The sequence below is a fragment of the Schistocerca gregaria genome, chromosome 3, assembly GCF_023897955.1.
Source record: "Schistocerca gregaria isolate iqSchGreg1 chromosome 3, iqSchGreg1.2, whole genome shotgun sequence".
Taxonomy (NCBI): Eukaryota; Metazoa; Arthropoda; class Insecta; order Orthoptera; family Acrididae; genus Schistocerca; species Schistocerca gregaria.
In genome coordinates this window covers 615,712,897-615,733,493 of record NC_064922.1, presented here as the reverse complement: position 1 = coordinate 615,733,493, position 20,597 = coordinate 615,712,897, and the positions used below count along the sequence as shown (strand labels likewise).

Sequence of the window (20,597 nt, the reverse complement as noted above, 5' to 3'; positions counted from 1 at the left end):
TGGTGTCGCGACAGGCGTGAATGGAGGGACGAATGGAGACGTGTCATCTTCAGCGATGAGAGTCGCTTCTGCCTTGGTGCCAATGATGGTCGCATGCGTGTTTGGCGCCGTGCAGGTGAGCGCCACAATCAGGAGTGCATACGACCGAGGCACACAGGCCCAACACCCGGCATTATGGTGTGGGGAGCGATCTCCTACACTGGCCGTACACCTCTGGTGATCGTCGAGGGGACACTGAATAGTGCACGGTACATCCAAACCGTCATCGAACCCATCGTTCTACCATTCCTAGACCGGCAAGGGAACTTGCTGTTCCAACAGGACAATGCACGTCCGCATGTATCCCGTGCCACCCAACGTGCTCTAGAAGGTGTAAGTCAACTACCCTAGCCAGCAAGATCTCCGGATCTGTCCCCCATTGAGCATGTTTGGGACTGGATGAAGCGTCGTCTCACGCGGTCTGCACGTCCAGCACGAACGCTGGTCCAACTGAGGCGCCAGGTGGAAATGGCATGGCAAGCCGTTCCACAGGACTACATCCAGCATCTCTACGATCGTCTCCATGGAAGAATAGCAGCCTGCATTGCTGCGAAAGGTGGATATAAACTGTACTAGTGCCGACATTGTGCATGCTCTGTTGCCTGTGTCTATGTGCATGTGGTTCTGTCAGTGTGATCATGTGATGTATCTGACCCCAGGAATGTGTCAATAAAGTTTCCCCTTCCTGGGACAATGAATTCACGGTGTTCTTATTTCAATTTCCAGGAGTGTATAAAATAAAGCACAGGGTTCAGTTGACAGTTATGTTGTCAGTCTCCCACTTCAATTTTCTTCTCCTTCTTCTGCGTCTTTTAGAAGTAGTCCGGCCTAGTGAAGTGAAGTACTTGTAACTATATACCCCCCCCCCCTCCATTCTCATTATTAAATGTCTGGAATGGTTAACATTTCCTGAAATCCTCTCAAGCAGGTTTTTAAAGAGTTTTTTGCTGCTTTGTTCGTGTCTTCCAGAATAAATTACATTCCATACAGTCACTTGTGCCTTTTTATGAGGAAATGATCTTGCACCTGTGGCGCCATGCTATGCAGTGTAGAGAAAACAAACAGAACACTCAAAGTGCACAAGTTGGCAGGTGACAAGCAATTTGAGGTCACAGTCCTTTTAGAATAATGGGTGGACTCTCACAGCATTCAGCACGGAAATGTGTTCCAGCACTGGAACACCGTTTTTTGTGCAAGCTCTAGTGGTAAACATGGAACCAGACTGAAGTAAGTATTATCTAATGAACAGCCAATGCACACAGATTTATGTGCTAAATGGTATCATTAAGCCTTGAACAGGTGTGTCTGGGTATAAAGTGCGTCAGCCACAAATAATATTGTTTTGCGCCATTCCATTGTTGTTTCACAATTGTAAGCCCATACCCGTTCCTTCACTATTACTTCAGCTAATGTAGTGATAAATTGTATTGCCATATGTCCAAGTAACCAGTGGTAATATAAAATAAACAGTGAGCTAGGTGAGAAAAAATTCATGGTCCATGCAAGAAAACGGCCCATACTATGAGCTAGCACCACAATCCCACAATGAGGCAGTTTCTTCTGAGATAAACAGTAATTGAATAAGCAGTTGGATGGGATCTGATGCAACTGTGCTATTTAATGCTTCCCGTGAATCGTTACTGTGAGCTGTATACTGTCCATGACAACTGAGTAATGTAATGAAAATTTATTTCATTATTGTTTAATTAAATAGTGCTCGAGCTCATATTATATAAGTTTATTTTATCATTGGTTAATTCAACTGAGATTAAACTGTGATTTTGTTCATACAGATTTACCTTGATAACATAAAGACAGCTATTCTTTACATGTGTACACAGTACACCACATGCCCACTCATGTTATGAAAAACAGTATACCCACTCAAGGGCTAGCAGTATGAAGTGAAATTTTCAGTAATTATCTCTCCTCAAATAGAAATGTTATGTACAATAATAAAAGTTAGCCCTCATTTTTACAGTTGTACCGCTTTATTGAGTTGCTTCAGCTGTAAATACAGTCAGAAAGAGAGAACAATTTTGAATTGCTCCCCTTAATTTTCTCTGCCCTAATTTTAATACTCTTGGCCCACAACTCTTATCTGACAAACACTGCTGCCAGAAATTCATTTATATCTCAAGTGCTGCATAGGTTAGTTGCACATTTGTTCGTTTACATTTGAGTTCTTATTATCATCTTTTGACATCGGATTCGAAGGGATCCCTTTCACATTATCACCTTCAAATACTTCCGACTAAGAGCCTTTATATTTTCAATTAGCCCACTTACTGTTTATGTGAGAGCTAAAGAAGTGTATTTATGTATTAAATCATGAAATTGTAGTCAAGAATGACAAGCATCCTTAAACAGATGAAATGGGCCATTTTACTGAAATGATGAATGGGAGTAGATTCTTCTGTTTTTCCTAAGAAGTTCTTTAGTTATTTCTCCTGGACACCTTCTTCATTAATACTCAATACCAATAGTGTTTCTTAATTTAACACAGTCACAATCAGGCTTGTTCTTACTGACTAGTCTGTAGAAACTGGACAGTATTAAGTACTAACATTTTACATGTTTACAGATTTATAACAAATGACCCTACATTTTAACACTGGGTTCTACCTTTCTTTTTTTTCTCTGTTGAAAGAATTGTGATTCAACAAACAAGTGTCAATGGAAATCACGTAATCCACAAACTTATTGTGAAACTATGAAAAATTCATATATAAGAAAAGTGTTTTATGAAATATATTTAAAAATACATGTAATACATTTCCATACCCTCATAATCTGTATCACAACAGTTATTTCACAGAATCGTGTTACTTCTAGTGTTTCCTTGAAATGAAGCTAATGGTTAATAACAAGGTACAGGCCTAAGAATATCTTAAGTAAACTGCAAGCAATTCATTGCTTGGTGATCTAAATTACAAGTCAACACAAGGTTAGTTTTCTAATGATCTATAAAACTCAGCTTCATTGAACACACACATGAAAAACAGTGATCAAGAAATTTATAATCTTAACTAGCGCCACTGTCTTAAGTTCTGTACCCAGTTTGGTTTTGATTCATTTTTACTATGTTATTTTCTTTTCTTTATTATTGTAACACATATTAATTTCTTTAAGCTTTCAATTCTCTAGTGTCATCTTTAATTTGAAAAATCGTAATAAAAATTCTGAAATTAATTTGTGAAATTAATGTTCAAGATTATTTGTATACTGCAGTTGAGGTAACAAGCAAAGCATATTCAGATTTGTCGAAAGACCCTGAGGCTAGGACAAACTGATTCAGTTCACTTTATTAGCTGAAAGAAAAAAATTATTGTCCATGATACTACAGTTCTAGTGGATGATTTCTGATGACTTTCTACATCAATAACATTAGTTCCACATCAGCCAGCTGTAAAGTATATACTTACCGATCCATGTTGTAGAGCTGTGGAACTGATGTTGTCAATCTTACTGATATCCGCAGCTGAGCAAGAATTAAGACAGTTTGTAGATGAATCAGCCCAAACAGATAAGACTTAAACCAGCTTCCATCCAACGCCATTGTCAGTGGAGGTTGTTGGCTCTCTCTCACCACTAACAGAATGTTTTTTTTATAAAGTAGTTGTTCTGTGCCCATTTGAAAGAGCTGTCAGAAAAAGTCTAGTTCAATATTTTGTTTAATGACATAAATATGTTAATATAGGCATGACGTACAATCAGTACATCAGCAGCAACAGTGTTGTGCTGTTGCGTGGTGGTAGCAAACAGCATGGCATGGGCGGGCACAGAAGACGTAGCAAGTGGACTTGTGAGAACTGAAACACCAAGCCATTTTATGAAATGTATTGAAAGTGGTAGTATATTGGGCTCTGCTAATACATGGCTTACTCTTGAGCAGTCTTCAATGCAGCCAGTAGCAATGGACACTCGTGGGTTGGTTGATGACTGTTGGCCATGTCTGCCTCCCTAGACTTTTCTCATCTTGTGTGCCAGTCTAGACAGTGCAGTCTGTCTGCTAGTACCATGCCGCAGTGCTACTAACTTGCTTTAGGAGTACTGGTTATTCCTCGTGTTTTGTTGTCCCTGTATATATTTTTCTGGTTATAAGTGTTAATGATTTAAGTGCATTTAATTTATCACAAATGGCAGTGTTGTCTACCACAAAATTGTGTAAAAATCTGTACATCATCTCCTGCCAATTTCCACATTTTTTAGTTACTAATTTGTAATATATAAATAGCAAGAATTTATGCATTATAAGCTTTCATGATAGGAACATAGTAAATTTCTAATTCTAGCTAGGGAGAAAATAATCTTGCTGCAAGTAAATAATCATTGTGGGCATTTAGTTAAGATGGGGGTTAAATTAAGAAAATAATGAAAGCTGTTCCTCATTATGACCTAAAAATATAATTGTGATACAGAAATTTGTAAAGCACAGCAGTGATATAGTCTTTTTTGTTTTCTTGCTGCAGCTTCATGTTTTAATTAACTACACAGTATTATTTGTTAAATTAATTACACCACTCACGAACATCTTTGTGCCGTGAATGTTTTACGTGATTTTCCCTATATTTACTCTTCTGGTTTGGTGTTTGTATTTTCGTTTTTAACCCCTTAACTTACAATGTCGTGTGAGAGACGTAGCGTGCCGACCCGGCCAAAAATCACCTAGGCGTATCAGAGACGTGCTACGTTTACCGCGCCGAACAAGCGCATGTCGTGTGAGAGACGTCATCGGTCAGCTGCGCCAAATGTAAACATAACGTCTCTGATACGTTGTGGAGCTTATCGAGTACATGAAGCATACACAAAGTGTTCTTCGCTGCATTCAGACCTGCCGACATTACAAAAATACTTTCACAATGTTCCCGACGTGTAAAAAACATGTTCACGAGGAAAAGGAGGCATCTGGTGGCAAAGCCAACAATGATTTTGCAGGATATTTTGACAGCGGCAGAGACAATGGTAGTGACGTTTTACCTCCTGTACGGATATGGTGTAAGCGGCTGGTGATTGAAGTTGATACTGACGAAGAAGAGCAAACCTACCAGCAACAATCAGAGAATAGATGTTTTCTATGTAATATTTAATAGTACATTTTGGGAAAATATCGTAACTGAGACGAATAGATATGCACAAGAAGTACTCAACAATGAACAGAAGAGATGAAAAATAGACCAAAAGTGGTCTCCTATCGGCTGTAATGAAATATAAAAATATACATTGCGCTATGTATAATCATGGCTGAAGTAAGGAAACCATCGATTCAGATGTATTGATCTAGGAGGGCCGTTATAGAAACGCCAATATTTAGGAAGAAAATGCCATTCAGGAGGTTTCTGCACATAAGTAGATTTCTGCATCTAGTGAATGACAGTTTAGCAAACAACACAGATAAGCTGTACAAACTAAGGCCAGTCATAGATATGTTCAATCAAAAATTTAAGGAAGTGTACACAGTGCAAGCGAATATTGCCATTGATGAATCATTAATGAAATTTAAGGGGTGCTTATCCTACAATCAATTTAACCCATCAAAAAGAGTGAGGTTTGGTATTAAAATTATAAATTGTGAGAGTCAAGTTCAGGATACTGCTATGATTTTAAGATATACACAGGTAGCGACAAACGTGATGCTAGTGGTAGTGCCTCTGAAAGTGTAGCTCTAGAACTGTCACAGTCGGTATTACACAAAGAGCATACTCTATATTTGATAACTGGTTTTCTTCACCAAAAGTGTTCAAAACTCTCCTCACCAATAAAACTAATGTGATTGGAACAGTGCGCTGAAACAGAAAAAATATGCCCACAGACTTCCTGAAGGCGAAATTAAAGAAAGGAGAATATACAGTGAGGAGTTGTAATGGAATATTGGCACTAACATGGAAAGATAAACGAGACATTTTCATGCTTTCCACAAAATGTTCAACAGCAGAAATGATTGCCACAGACACACCTCTCCGCAATGCGTCGTGGAAACTGAAATGTGACGTCGAATACAATAGAGGCACGATTGGAATTGATCGCCAGGATCAGAAGCTCGCATGCTTCCCTGTGATGAGAAAATATATGAAAGGATACCCCAAGATATTCTTTTACCTATTTGATGTTGCTTTATTTAACACGTACATTTTGTATTACAAAATACATTGCGGCATACAACAGAGCTACGCAGAATATAGGATTCACATTGCAGAATCATTGTTGAAAACTGCACCTTTACTGCAATATAATCAGAAGGGGCAATTAGTGTCCGGCGATATACCACAAAGACTGCACGCGCAACATTGGGCACATTTTCCCGAACATATTGATCGAACACCATCAAAAGTAAATCCTGCGAGAGCTTGTGTAGTGTGCAGAAAGCATAAACGACACAGCGAAACAACACGGGGCTGCAACAAGTGCAGGATTGCATTACATGTGTCATATTGTTTTGAACAATATCATACAATCAAAGTTTATTAAATTTGTGTACATTTCATTTTGAAGACGGTGCGTTTGAAAATATGTTTGCCAACGTACTAACATAACTGGTCCCAGAATGTTTTGAACAAAATATTATACAGTCTTAGAGCATTGCATTGGTGTGAATATCATTATTAAGATGTATTTCATCAATATATGTTTGCTTATAAAGGGAAATAAAACGTTTGTTAATATATCGTTGTGTTTGAGACACTGAATGTTTCATTTCCAATTGGCAACTAATCGTCATTATTTATGATGCCTGTAGAAATGTCACATTACTGGTATCTCACACACGTACTTAAAAATCCCGAGGGCGTCTGCACGACACTCGGATGCCACCAGGCGTAGTGCACCACATGCTTAGCGTGTGTAAGGTGCATCGGTACCTTGCAGCCACTTACGGCTCACACTAACAGAACTTAAATCGTAAGGCAAAGGGTTAACTGTTTCTCCTAAATTGGTTAAAATATTCCATACATCCTCAGGCATTGTTTTGTGGTCGAAGGTATATTTCTGTGTCCACACACACACACACACACACACACACACACACACACACACACACATGAGAGAGAGAGAGAGAGAGAGAGAGAGAGAGAGAGAGAGTCAGGTCGTGCCCCAACATCATCAGATTGCTGCCTAAGATAGCAGAGTCTTCCCAAATATTATAGAACTTTTAATGGAGAAGAGTTGACGCTGTTAGCGTTATTTAGCTCTAAGGTCCACAAATTGTATAATTTCAATGCTGCTTCTTTTCTGTAAAAGTTGTTTTTGTGTCTTTGAATGTCTTTGGCCTCTCTATACTTCCTAGGTTAATGATGATTCGATCTTGAGAAAATTATTTGGTAGTTCCCTGGTCCTACCGCTTGGTCTGCTGATTTTATCTGTTTCCCAGATGACAATTACTGTCATCTTCCTTAAATGTTGATGCTTTTTGTAGTTTCTATGTATGTTTGACTGATTGTGCAAGGGATTTTGTATACTTCTGTTGTTGTTAGCAGGTTCTTTGCAGTGTTCAAATATTTGTGCAGCTTTCTTGTTGGTTTAAACACTGTGCCAATGCCATGTCTTCTTAGTATTCAGCTAACGTGAACTGTGACTGGTTTTGCAAATGGGCAGAAAACTTTCCCTTTCATTGATTTTTTTGTCACTAGAAGCTCCAAATGTTTCAGAAAGTAGTGACCTGCTCTTCTCTTCATCAGGGGACCTGTTGTTTCTGAAAGAAGTTGTTAAATGATCAAGATCTTCTACCAAGTGCAGCGGTTCACAGATTCTTTTTGCCAAGTGCACCAGTGTTTTGACCATTTCTTTTTCATGCGTGGAATGGTGATTGGAATTTTTGTGAAGTGGGCTATCTGTAAACTTCGTGTCCTAAAGTTCCTTTAGGTTGTGGAAGTACATATCCATCCAGAAATGAAATTTGACCTTCTTTCTCCTCTCCCAAAAGGGGACTTTATCTATGTATCATTCAGAAAATTTAGAAATTCTGAGTTCTTTTTCTCCTTGAAGCCATGTACTGAAAGTGTCATATCCATACTGAAACAAGCAAGAGGGTTTCTTCATGGCCATCTGAAGGGCTCTGTCTTCAAGTTTTTCCATGTAGAAATTTGCTACTACTGCACGGAATGGGTTCACCAAAGCCACATCATCAATTTGCTCACAGAATTTGCTGTCCCATTGGAAATAAGATGTTGTGAGAGAACATTTATGGGAATGTTCTATGTCCGTTATGAAAATTCCTTTCAAATGTGACATCACCTCATTAACAGGGACCATAGCAAACTGTCATACAACATCAAAACTGGCCATATTATGTCTTGGACTCACCCTGAATTTTAATTTTTTGATAAATTGACCAAAATTTTTAATATGTTATATGAAGGGGTGGTGTCTGTTCATTCAGACTTATCTGAAAGAACAGACACCACATGAAATCTGCAGCTGCCAATCATATCATGTAAATTTTTGCTAAGCGTTACTGATTACATGTAATGTCCAGATGCAGCTGATATCATTATTTCCTTCCTCTCCCTCTCCCTTTCCTTTCCTTTCCTCCCCCTCCACACTCAATTTACATTTAATGTAAGTTCAGTATTTCCTACAAATGGCTAGAGTGCCTAAATAGTGGGCAGTCCCATGGGTTGTACAATCAGTAGTGCTAATGATAGGCTTTAATGGAATGTTAGGATTGTCAATTTTTGGTAAACCATACAGTATTGGTGACAATATTTCTGATTTGGTGAGACACTTCTTTCATAGGGAGAAATCAAAGAGACCTTCATTGCCTTGTTTGTTACATTAAGAACAGAGGTTGCAGGATCTCCCTTAAGACTTCTGTATCTTCAGTGTTCTAACACGTTCCGAAATTTATTGTGGCATTCTTCTTTCCCCATTAACTCTATAAGCATTTCCCTTACCTTCTACAGGAATTAGAATGTCTTTATCAGAATTTACATCTCAGGGAACTGTCTTCTCATCTTTTTTTAGGCACCCGTGAGGTGGTTTTCTTCTAAGCAATATCTCAGCTGATTCCATGCGTATTTTCTTTGCTGCTAGTCCAGCTAAAACACTGATTCCGGCTTCAATATTGGGAATAATGTCTTCCATTGATACTATATCATGAAAATTGCGTAGTTTCCTTCTTTAGAAAGTACAACTGTTTCATTCTTATGCAGAAGTCTATAAACAGTTTGGCCCGCTCAGCTTGTTTAAGTATGATTATTTATAACCTCCGATGTTGTCTCCAGGAGTAGGGAGTAGGAGACAAAACTATAGCCACAAAAATATGCATTTTTATATTTGATGATGAATTACCATTTCAAATATTGAAATTTATTCCACATTTATCAAACCCAGATTTCCCACTTATTAAATGATTAATAATCTGTGAGAATAAATAGATAGGTGTGTAACATGTAGATGTTTTGGTCAGTCTGGAGCATGCTTAGATAACCTATGTGGTAAGGCAACTACTTACGGTAAGCAGGAAATCCAGGTACCAGTCCCCGTGTGGCATAAATATTAACGTGTCGCTTTAAGGTGGTTCGTCTATACCTATTAAGGTTGAATTTTAGAAATAAATTTCAACATAAACATGTCTTGGACCACAGCATAATGCCTATAATACAAAATTTACCAATGATGCAAATACTGGCTGTGAAAGCCTTCATTATATTCCCCCAGACAATCATTGGACTATTGACAAGGTGATCTATAGGAAACAGGCATTTTTAGATTGTCTAGTACACTACTGGCAGTGGTGGGAGGGACACAATGCATACATCATTCACTTCAGAAATGTTCACTATTTCAGTAGTAATTAATCTGTGAAGTACTGTTTTTGCTTATGAAACTTTTGGTCCAGATGCCAAGTCTGTTGTTGCAACAAGGCACATATTTCACTGCTGTTTTAATTGCTCAGCTGAAATTGCAGTGCAGTCCTATGATGGGTTACAGCTTTCAGAACAACAGAAAACATTCTTAAAAAGAAAGTGCTAAGTTCTGATAAAAAAAAAAGTGGGGACACCTCACATTGGTATTGTGAGTCATCAGGAGCCTGAGATGATCTGCATATCAATATTCACACTGTCTACAGATGTGCCTTGAGCCTGTGAGAAAAATATTATTTTTGGATATAAATTTCCATCTGTAAAAAATATTGATAGTTCAGCACATGAATGATTGGGACTTCCAACAACAAGAAGACTTAAATTTGTGTATGCAAGTCATCTGTGCAGCTGACCCAAACAAAAGTGTTTATGAGCAGTTATGTAGTTCATGAAAGATTTCTTCACTCCCCATGTGTGACCATATGGTTTGGTGTAACCACTCTCTCTCTCTCTCTCTCTCTCTCTCTCTCTCTCTCTCTCTCTCTCTCTCTCTTGAGAAGGATGGCAAAACAGTGACAGGGAACTCCAGACATTAGGTACACATGCTGAACATATTCCTTACAGCAGATAAACATCAGCGGTGTTCATTTTCCCTCTACACCTGATTCCTCATTTTGGTGATGTGCCATGACCTCCAGGATCATAAGACATGTCCACTTCTAACTTTTTCATGCGGGATATTTGAAAGTGTGTGTACCAGCACTAATAAACTCCAGAGTTTAATGGAGTTTGGGAAGTGGGAATTGGAGAGATGGATTTGATTGTTGAATGCCTGTTAGCCCAAGTCGTGAGTAAATTCTCACAGATAGCTGAAAATTGAATTCAAGAGAAGTGGCACCACATGGATGATGTATGTCATAGTGTATAAGGTATCTTTATGTAACATTTTTATGTAATTGTAAACTGAATAGTTGGATTTGTTCCATATACTTCTCTCTCTCTCTCTCTCTCTCTCTCTCTCTCTCTCTCTCTCTCTCTCTCTCTCTCTCTCTCTCTCTCCCCCTCCCCTTTTCCCCACATATGCACATACAAATATATTTAGAGCTAATTGTTGTGTTGATAAATGCGGACATGGGGTGTAGCAGACTGCCTGGTAATTCTTTAAATCGCAGCCTATCATAGACATATGGGTCACAGTTTGTAGTTGAAGAAAGCTATGAGAACTTGTTCTTCACAGACACTAAAAAAAATAATTGTCTGTATAGGCTTGTATTATTACAATTTTTAATCACTTGCGTCAAGAACTGTTAATACATATCTGAGCTGAACTGAAGTAACTTTCCTTCTGTAATCAGTTTATCAGAAAGTGAAGCTATTTATGTGTGGGTATGAAAGCATTTGCAAGAAGAGGAATGGAGAACAAAAGCAAGATCAAAATGTTAGCAGTGAATGCTGCTTCTGCTGCTCTAATACTTGAATTATTAGAGGTGAGACTTGAGTAAGGGCTGTTAAATTTGAAAGCTGTCTCTTAAATTTGAAAGCTCTGTCTGTTAAATTTCCGGTCAAAGAAAGCCATCGTAACAACCGGGAGAGTGGTGTGCTGACCACACACCCCTCCTATCCGCATCCTCAGTGAGGATGACACGGTGCTCAGATGGTCCCGATGGGCCACTTGTTGCCCCGAAGGGAGTGGTTTTTTGTCTGTTGAATTTGAAAGCTCTGTTATCATCCTGTGAAGCAGATTCAAATTCAACTATATAGATTGCTACATTTAGTGGTTTCATGTAATGATGGATAACCTTGGCTACATTACAAGAAGGCAGACAAATAACACATTAGTACAAACATTGTTGTCTGAGTGAGGAAATATCATTCACAACATCAGAGTTAATTATCCTAATAGTTTTCTTGTGACTTTTACTCTCTTGTCTGTGTGGCTGCATTGAATACTCCTGTGATTGCATTCAGTAGATATACATTCTAGTACCTACCTCACTTATAGTAATAAGTTACTGTAAACTTTCCTTTGTGTTTTCACTGATCTCCACTTTATTCCTGTTACTATCTTACTCTAATTTACACTGGATTGATAGCTGAAAAGTCCATTACCTGTATGAAAATGTAAACTATACCTGCAAAAGTGCTGGTTGCTTCTTAAAAGCAAAAATGGACTATTTTTCTATATTTGCTTTTTTGTTGTGTTATAATGGTTTCTTGTCAATGCCTTGCTTTTCTGTAATTTGTGCTCAGTTGCTGTTCTCTGTTGTTGTGCACTAACTGTCTGTTTTTGCCTGTTGATCTTTGGCTTATATGTTTACTGCTCCATTTATTTTAAGTGTGTGTAATACGGAGAATGAATGTTTGATCGGACAGAACGGATCTAAGTTCTATACTGGCTTGTATACCCACAGACCGATCAACGACTCTGCATGACCGCTGCTAATTTACACACCAGATAGGAAACTTGAATCGCTTGTTCTGTGTTTATTTAAAATTGTCTTTACCATTGACTCTAATCTACATTAGAACATCTGTCTCATATCACCTGTTTTATTTTTTGTCCTTCATGTGATTTACTTCTAAATGTTTTCCTTTATCACATTATGCTTCGTTTTTAGCAGAGATATTGTGATCTACCAAAAAAATTATATTTCTTCCAATTTCAAGAATGTGTTTTGAGGTAAAGGGAAAGCTGTTGTTCCACTGATCACTGTGACTAATTTCTACATTTTCTTCTTCTTTTATGAGTGCAGCTAGGACGGGAGGCAGTAGCAAGTGCTGAACACCTGAGACAGCTTCGCAAATTCCTTTGTGGCCTTTGCCGAGAAGAATTCAGAAGCTTGGCTCGAACATTGTACCATCTGGCACGCTGTTCTGGTGGCCCATATCGCTGTGAGCTCTGCCCAAACAAGTATGATTATCCACGTGAACTCAACCAACATAAAAGCAAGGCACACAGGTTTGTAATTGAGTAGAATTGAGGAGGATAAGTGTTAATATAAGAGTTTGGAGTAGTAAAGAAAGTGGGTGGGTAGTGGATTCTGCACAGTAAGAGGAGGAAAGGGGGGGGGGAGACAGAATGTGAATGTAATGCCGAGAGATTTACTTCTGTTTTTCAGTTCAGTAGGAATGCTGGCATACACCATAGTGATCTGCATTCTCAATAATGCAAATGCGTAGATAATCACACACATGACAGTATTGAGAGTAATAGTGATGTTTATTTCAGACTGGAAGTCCTGGTAAAGGTAGGCAGCAATCATGACATATATGATAAAAATGACTTAAAAGGGTTGTTAGTTGTTGAAAAAAATCTAGTAGCTGGTTTTGGAGATTTTTTTATTTCCACATTCACAACATGTTATGGGCCCAGTCCAAAATCTGGTGACTTGTCAGTAATTAAAATTTGAAATTACAGACTCTTCCCATAATACTAATGCATGTATACACAAATACAAGGTTCAAAAACACACAAAAATGATAATAAATCGAAGATATCAAAACACACACAAATCTACATACCATATGCAGCTATTGCAGCACAAGAGGCAGTTGTAAATTCCACACATCAAGAAAAGCGTATGGTATATCAGGTGCAATAACCTATCACTTGCACAGACAGAAACCAAATTTACCAGCACCAGAGCTGTAGGTAACACGCACCATGGCCGATAGATGGCATCTTCGGCTAGCACAGCACCTTGTAGCAGAACTGCCAGTATCATAAGGATGCATTTGGAGGGTTGGGGGGGAGTCTATAAGATTAAGTGTGGAGCTTGTTGCAAGTTTTACATCAGACAGACTGGGAGGGAGTTCAGAACTCAATGTAGGGAACATGGTTATTCTAGCTGTGATACTGCATTAGAAATCCACTTACATGAGTGTAATCATCCGCTTCATGATATCAAAAACAATGTACAGATTCTTCAATGTGAGAATAAGAGTGTTTATTTGGATGTTTTGGAAGACCTTTAAATTTTCGTGCACAGATGGTGCTTGCATGATTGATTACTTAATGAGCAGATCTGTGGAACAAGATATTGATATTTTCGTCTTATTGATAATTTCTTCAGTTGCCACTGGAAGTAAAAATCGTGTGCTCTTTGCGACAACTATTTATAACATCAAATGTTTGATGAAATTTGCCACATTTTTGAGTTTATTTTTTTAATATCCTGTAATTTTTACACATGTAGTTCCTGTCATATCTTACAGAGTTTGTGTAAGTCATTGATAGTAATCTTGCTGTGCAACTTTTAATAAATTTTGTTTTGATGCTGATGGTTCTGCCATGCATTGTGCTAGCCCAGGGTGCCCTCTATCAGCCATGGTGTGCATTACCTACCGCTCTGGTGCTGGTACATTTGGTTTCTGTCTGTGCAAGTGAAAGGTTGTTGCACCTTATGTACCACACGCATTTCTTGACGTACAGCATATACAATTGCCTCTTGAGCTTATGTAATTGCATATGATATGTACATTGCATTTGTATTAGGGGAAGAGTTTGGAAACCCAAATTTTAACTACTGACAGGTCACCAGACGATGGGCTGGGCCCAAAATATATTGTAAATGTGGAAAGAAAAAAGTCTCCAAAAACAGCTACAAGATTTTTTCAGCAACCAACAAGCATTTTTAGAGTCAGTGTTTATATTAATCATGATGTTGTTGTTGTAGCTTTTCTCTTTAAATACTGTCAGTGTTTAAATTTTGTACTTTGAACAATAATGATCTTTTTTTCAGTAAAATTCTTCTGGGTATGTGCCCATATTGTTAATACATAAAATTCTCCAACGATTTGGCCACTGTTGCAAATGGCATTCCTGAGGGTGTTATGCTGATGCATAATCAGAAAACTTACTTTTTGCATTCTAGAGGAAGAAGCTGTTTTTGTAATATGGTAGGGTATTGAGGATGAGGAGGAGGGGTGTTATACATCATTTATTGGTGGAAACAGACATCTTTTCGTATCTCGTTCAGCAAAAGCACAACACCCTGAGGAAGACCATTTGCAACAGTGGCCGAAGTGTAGGAGAATTTTACATACTGAAAATGCGCTCACACCAAGAAGAATTTTATTGACAGTGATAACAGCCACAAAAAACTACACTTAGAATGATCTGATTTGTTGATCAAATGATTCTTTGTATTGCTTGTGTTTGGCAGCTACATTAATCAGATATACTTAAGTCAATCTCAAACTGTGAAAATATGTAAGTTAATGATATCAGAAACAGAAGATTTAGTGTGATATTAAAAGCTTATTATTATTATTATTATTATTATTATTATTTCTTTCTTATCTCAGACGTTATGTCTGGTCAGAAGTAGAAAGTGACGCGGACCTTGATCAAGCATGACTTCCTTTTAACTGTACGGTATATGTTATATTGCATTTAGGAACTTTCGGGTAATTGAACATGTATCAATAATTACGGATTTCTGTAGTTGTATGTATAAGTTTGGAGGTAGCTGTATTGCATTGATGTACTGGTGGATATTGTGTGGTATGACTCCTGTAGTTGATAGTATAATTGGTATAATGTCAACTTTATCCTGATGCCACATGTCCTTGACTTCCTCAGCCAGTTGGATGTATTTTTCAATTTTTTCTCCTGTTTTCTTTTGTATATTTGTTGTATTGGGTATGGATATTTCGATTATTTGTGTTAATTTCTTCTTTTTATTGGTGAGTATGATGTCAGGTTTGTTATGTGGTGTTGTTTTATCTGTTATAATGGTTCTGTTCCAGTATAATTTGTATTCATCATTCTCCAGTACATTTTGTGGTGCATACTTGTATGTGGGAACGTGTTGTTTTATAAGTTTATGTTGTAAGGCAAGCTGTTGATGTATTATTTTTGCTACATTGTCATGTCTTCTGGGGTATTCTGTATTTGCTAGTATTGTACATCTGCTTGTGATGTGATCTACTGTTTCTATTTGTTGTTTGCAAAGTCTGCATTTATCTCTTGTTGTATTGGGATCTTTAATAATATGCTTGCTGTAATATCTGGTATTTATTGTTTGATCCTGTATTGCAATCATGAATCCTTCCGTCTCACTGTATATATTGCCTTTTCTTAGCCATGTGTTGGATGCGTCTTGATCGATGTGTGGCTGTGTTAGATGATACGGGTGCTTGCCATGTAGTGTTTTCTTTTTCCAATTTACTTTCTTCGTATCTGTTGATGTTATGTGATCTAAAGGGTCGTAGAAGTGGTTATGAAATTGCAGTGGTGTAGCTGATGTATTTAAATGAGTGATTGCTTTGTGTATTTTGCTAGTTTCTGCTCGTTCTAGAAAGAATTTTCTTAAATTGTCTACCTGTCCATAATGTAGGTTTTTTATGTCGATAAATCCCCTCCTCCTTCCTTTCTGCTTAATGTGAATCTTTCTGTTGCTGAATGTATGTGATGTATTCTATATTTGTGGCATTGTGATCGTGTAAGTGTATTGAGTGCTTCTAGGTCTGTGTTACTCCATTTCACTACCCCAAATGAGTAGGTCAATATTGGTATAGCATAAGTATTTATAGCTTTTGTTTTGTTTCTTGCTGTCAATTCTGTTTTCAGTATTTTTGTTAGTCTTTGTCTATATTTTTCTTTTAGTTCTTCTTTAATATTTGTATTATCTATTCTTATTTTTTGTCTGTATCCTAGATATTTATAGGCATCTGTTTTTTCCATCGCTTCTATGCAGTCGCTGTGGTTATCCAATATGTAATCTTATTGTTTAGTGTGTTTTCCCTTGACTATGCTTTTTTTCTTACATTTGTCTGTTCCAAAAGCCATATTTATATCATTGCTGAATACTTCTGTTATCTTCAGTAATTGGTTGAGTTGTTGATTTGTTGCTGCCAGTAGTTTTAGATCATCCATGTATAGCAAATGTGTGATTTTGTGTGGGTATGTTCCCGTAATATTGTATCCATAATTTGTATTATTTAGCATGTTGGGTAGTGGGTTCAGAGCAAGGCAGAACCAGAAAGGACTTAATGAGTCTCCTTGGTATATTCCACGCTTAATCTGTAATGGCTGTGATGTGATATTATTTGAATTTATTTGGATATTAAGTGTGGTTTTCCAATTTTTCATTACTATGTTTAGCAACTATTATTATTATTATTATTATTATTTACGAACTGCTTACAATATCTGCTGCTTTTTTGTATGAACTGCTTACAATATTTATATATTTACATGGGACTTAATGTGTCTTATACAGTAAAATACATTTTAGGAGCCAAAGATGAACCTTTGTCCTTATTTTTTAATGCAGCTGTAGATATAGTTATGGTAACAAAATCATAAGTACAGTAATTAATACTTCCATAGTTCATTGTAAGAAATCTCACTCACAAAGAGTTAGTAATAAAAGGTTTCATAGTCGCATCCCTGACAGTTTTTTCATTATTCTTCATCCTCTAGTTTTCCCATGTGCCTTATGCAAGCTATACCTGCAGATGTTGAAATATTGTCTGGTGTTTATTGTCTACTGTCATGTGTGTGAACCTTCTCAACATGTACAGTTCTGAGTATATTGTTCTTCTTCACAATATATGATTTTGCCTGAGCTTTAAGACCAGCTCTGTTGTGCTATAATGACAGTGACTCAACAACATTGTGTCCATGCTGCTTTGCAATTTCATCTTCTCATAAGTTCTGTCCGCAGGCTCGTGATTACTGATAAGTACCAGCAATTTTGCTCTGGTCTGCTATAAACTATGGGGTATTCTGTTAGAAGTGTGCTGGGAAATTGGCAACAATTGTTGTTCAAATCATTTTTAAGAACACTGTATGTCATTTCAGAATGGTAATCTTCAAAATTCTTAGTCTTTGACACATTAAAATCAGCTTACTCTGTAGAATAAAGCTATATTCTGCTGACCCAACATGAAGCACTGTAAATCAATTACTTTTGCCAACTTTAAGTTCACCATACCCATTACTCATTGTGTAGCACATTCCCTTTCTGTGCTTTTGATTGGTGTATGTTTCATCTATGTAATGAATTTGAGATATGTTATCTTGTTTGATCTCGTGCATTGTTCTCAAAAACACAGTCCCCAGACCTGCAGTACCACTATGCTTCATTAGCAGTTTCCTCCCGTCGCTCTTTCCTGATACCCAAAACCCATATCTTTAATTATCCTCAGTGTAGACCACTTGCTCCTTTCAAAATTTTTGGCTTTATTCATATGCAAAAGTAATATTTCTGCTGATGGATATTCACTTTTAGCATACATGTTGAATATAATCCACAAAATGTTTTTCATTAAACCATCTGTCTCACCCGCTTTTTTGCAGTTTTATTGCTTGCATTATCTCATTCGTAATTCTCTGAAATTAATTATTAGCATTAAGAACACAGAATGAAGGAAACAAAGTCACTGACAATTCACTTTCTCTGACTGCTGCTGCGGTGATATAGTAACTCTAAGAAATCTTCTTGTGGTTTCTGGCTGCCATAATAAGTGATTGCCACTGTATAGCATGTAAAAAAAGGTTCCTAGAGTTCTTAGTTTTTACAGACAGAGTGTAGATCCTGCAACATGCATATAAATATGTTGAATGGTTCATTGGAAATCATTTCTATAACATTTTAAGTTTAGCTCTTGTTAGATTTCTGCTGATTGTGTATACTTACGTCTTCTTAAGTCAGAGAACCTGCATTAATAAGAGGCATGTGTGACTTCTTTCATAAACCTCTCAGATGAGGCTTGCATTTATCCATAAATTAAATTCTGTGGAAGGAGAACATAAAAGTCGATATTATGAAAAGGATAGGGTGCTGTTCATGATATAGTGGGAGATGTTGGGTCGCAGACAGGCACAACAAAAAGTCTATTAGTCTTTTTGTTGTGCGTGTCTGCGACTCAACATCTCTGCCGTATGGTGAGTAGCAGTCTGTCCCTGGTCTTCTTCCTCTTAAGTATCTTCCTTACTATGATGCATATTTGCTTAAATGACAAAATTTGGCAAATGAGTGAAGCTGTTAAGATAGAGGACTGATATTTAGAAGTGAGGTTCAAATCCCCATCCAACCATTGAGACTTAGGTTTTCTGTAGGGTTCCTCAATTACTTCATGTGAATTCCAATATGATTTCATCAATGAAGCCAAAACATTATCTCACACAGTCTTGTTCGAGTGAACTATTGTACCGTTTATAAAGATCTTGTCAAGAAAGTAAATTTTAACCTGCTTCACTTACTTCTCTCTCTCTCTCTCTCTCTCTCTCTCTCTCTCTCTCTCTCTCTCTCTCTAAAGGTGTATCTGAAAGAAATTGCATTAATGAAAGACACCATTGGTAAAAACAGAAAGGTTATAAACAACCCTGGTTACATTACCAGATAGTGTGTGTAATTTTAGAGAAACTATATATTTCAGTTCTGTTCAGAATTCTTTAGCCTACATACACAAATTTTAACTTTATAAAGGATTGGCTCTTTTATATTGCTGTCCTTAGTTATTCATTGTCATATTCATAATAAAAATAATAATGAGATTTTTTGTGAACTATAAACTGTGAAAGAGGTTTGGAATGATGGGTACCATAAGGTAAATAAATGTTGATGCTTTCAAAACCATAGCTCTCTTTTTCTTGGATCTGAAGAGATAAATAAATAGAGGAGAATGTGAAAATAGAAAGTCATTTGCCAAGAAAGCATTCGAAGGGAGTCTTGATCCAGTAATCACTATCTGCATCCTATATATCCAACTGTATCTTCTTGTATTAATAAAATACTGGTAAATCATTGGAGGCATACAAAAAATGGAAAGAATAAAGCTAATCACTCATGGTATAATTGTACTGCGCTATCTGTAGCCATGACATCAAGTTCAAAGTTGTCGCTCAGCAGTCTTATGTTGAAGTGGTGATTGGATGTTTTTATTGTTGTCATCATTGTAATTTCGTCGTTGATATACCTCGTGCACTTAAAATCTTCATGTGACTGCTGGATCGGAACAAGGCTATTGGCTGTTGTTTTTCCTTAGAAGTATCCTAGGAACACTGCCACTGGCCATGGAGTATAATCTCTTCTACTGTCATTCATTTACTGCTACCTTCTGTGGAGCCACAAAACTGAGTAACTCTGGTCAGTGTTAGGAGATGTAGAGCAGAATCCTTCATGCTATTCAAACCAGCAAACTTTGAAACTTTTTGTACATTTTTTGTGTAAAGTATTTTTAACTGTTTGTTTCTATAATTGAGGTATGAACATAATCTAAAGCAATTTCACAAGATTCCTGGTAATGAATAGCCAGAACTTGTGTATATATTTGATTGAAGCTTTGTGTTTCAGGGGTGCAAATAGCTTTTTCTGTGATGAGTGTGGTTTAAATTTTAAGCTCAGAACATCCTTGCAGAAACATAAAGTAAATCGTCATGAGAGGCACGAGAGCCTTTTCACATGCGATGAATGCTCGAAAACATTTACGAAGAGAATACATCTAACGAGGCACAAAATATGTTTTCATCGGTTTGAAAGGAAATTCTTATGTCAGGTAAACAACTTACTGCATAAAATCATTAATATATTTCTGCTATTATTAAAAACACTGAATTTTTATCATCATTTTCTTTTGTAAAAATATGCCGCTTCTGTCCTTGAATTTAATCTGAAATATTCATTTGAGTAGGAATATAAGTGAGATTTTTTGTTATTTGTATTGCAGTACATTTAAAATAGAAGAAAAATATATATTAGGGCATAACTTTTTGAACTTTCAATCATTTTTCTTGGTCCATCCCCC

General features: G+C 37.1%; 1 protein-coding gene across 1 annotated transcript in view; it reads left to right on the top strand.

Moving 5' to 3' along the window:
• The window catches only part of LOC126354350 (oocyte zinc finger protein XlCOF7.1-like), a 94,195-nt gene that overhangs the window by 43,106 nt on the left and 30,492 nt on the right, over positions 1 to 20,597 (top strand). The window contains exons 6-7 of the mRNA XM_050003924.1: positions 12,593 to 12,798; positions 20,147 to 20,348. Of these exons, the coding sequence (XP_049859881.1) occupies positions 12,593 to 12,798; positions 20,147 to 20,348 (408 nt within the window). The remainder of the gene's footprint in view (positions 1 to 12,592; positions 12,799 to 20,146; positions 20,349 to 20,597) is intronic.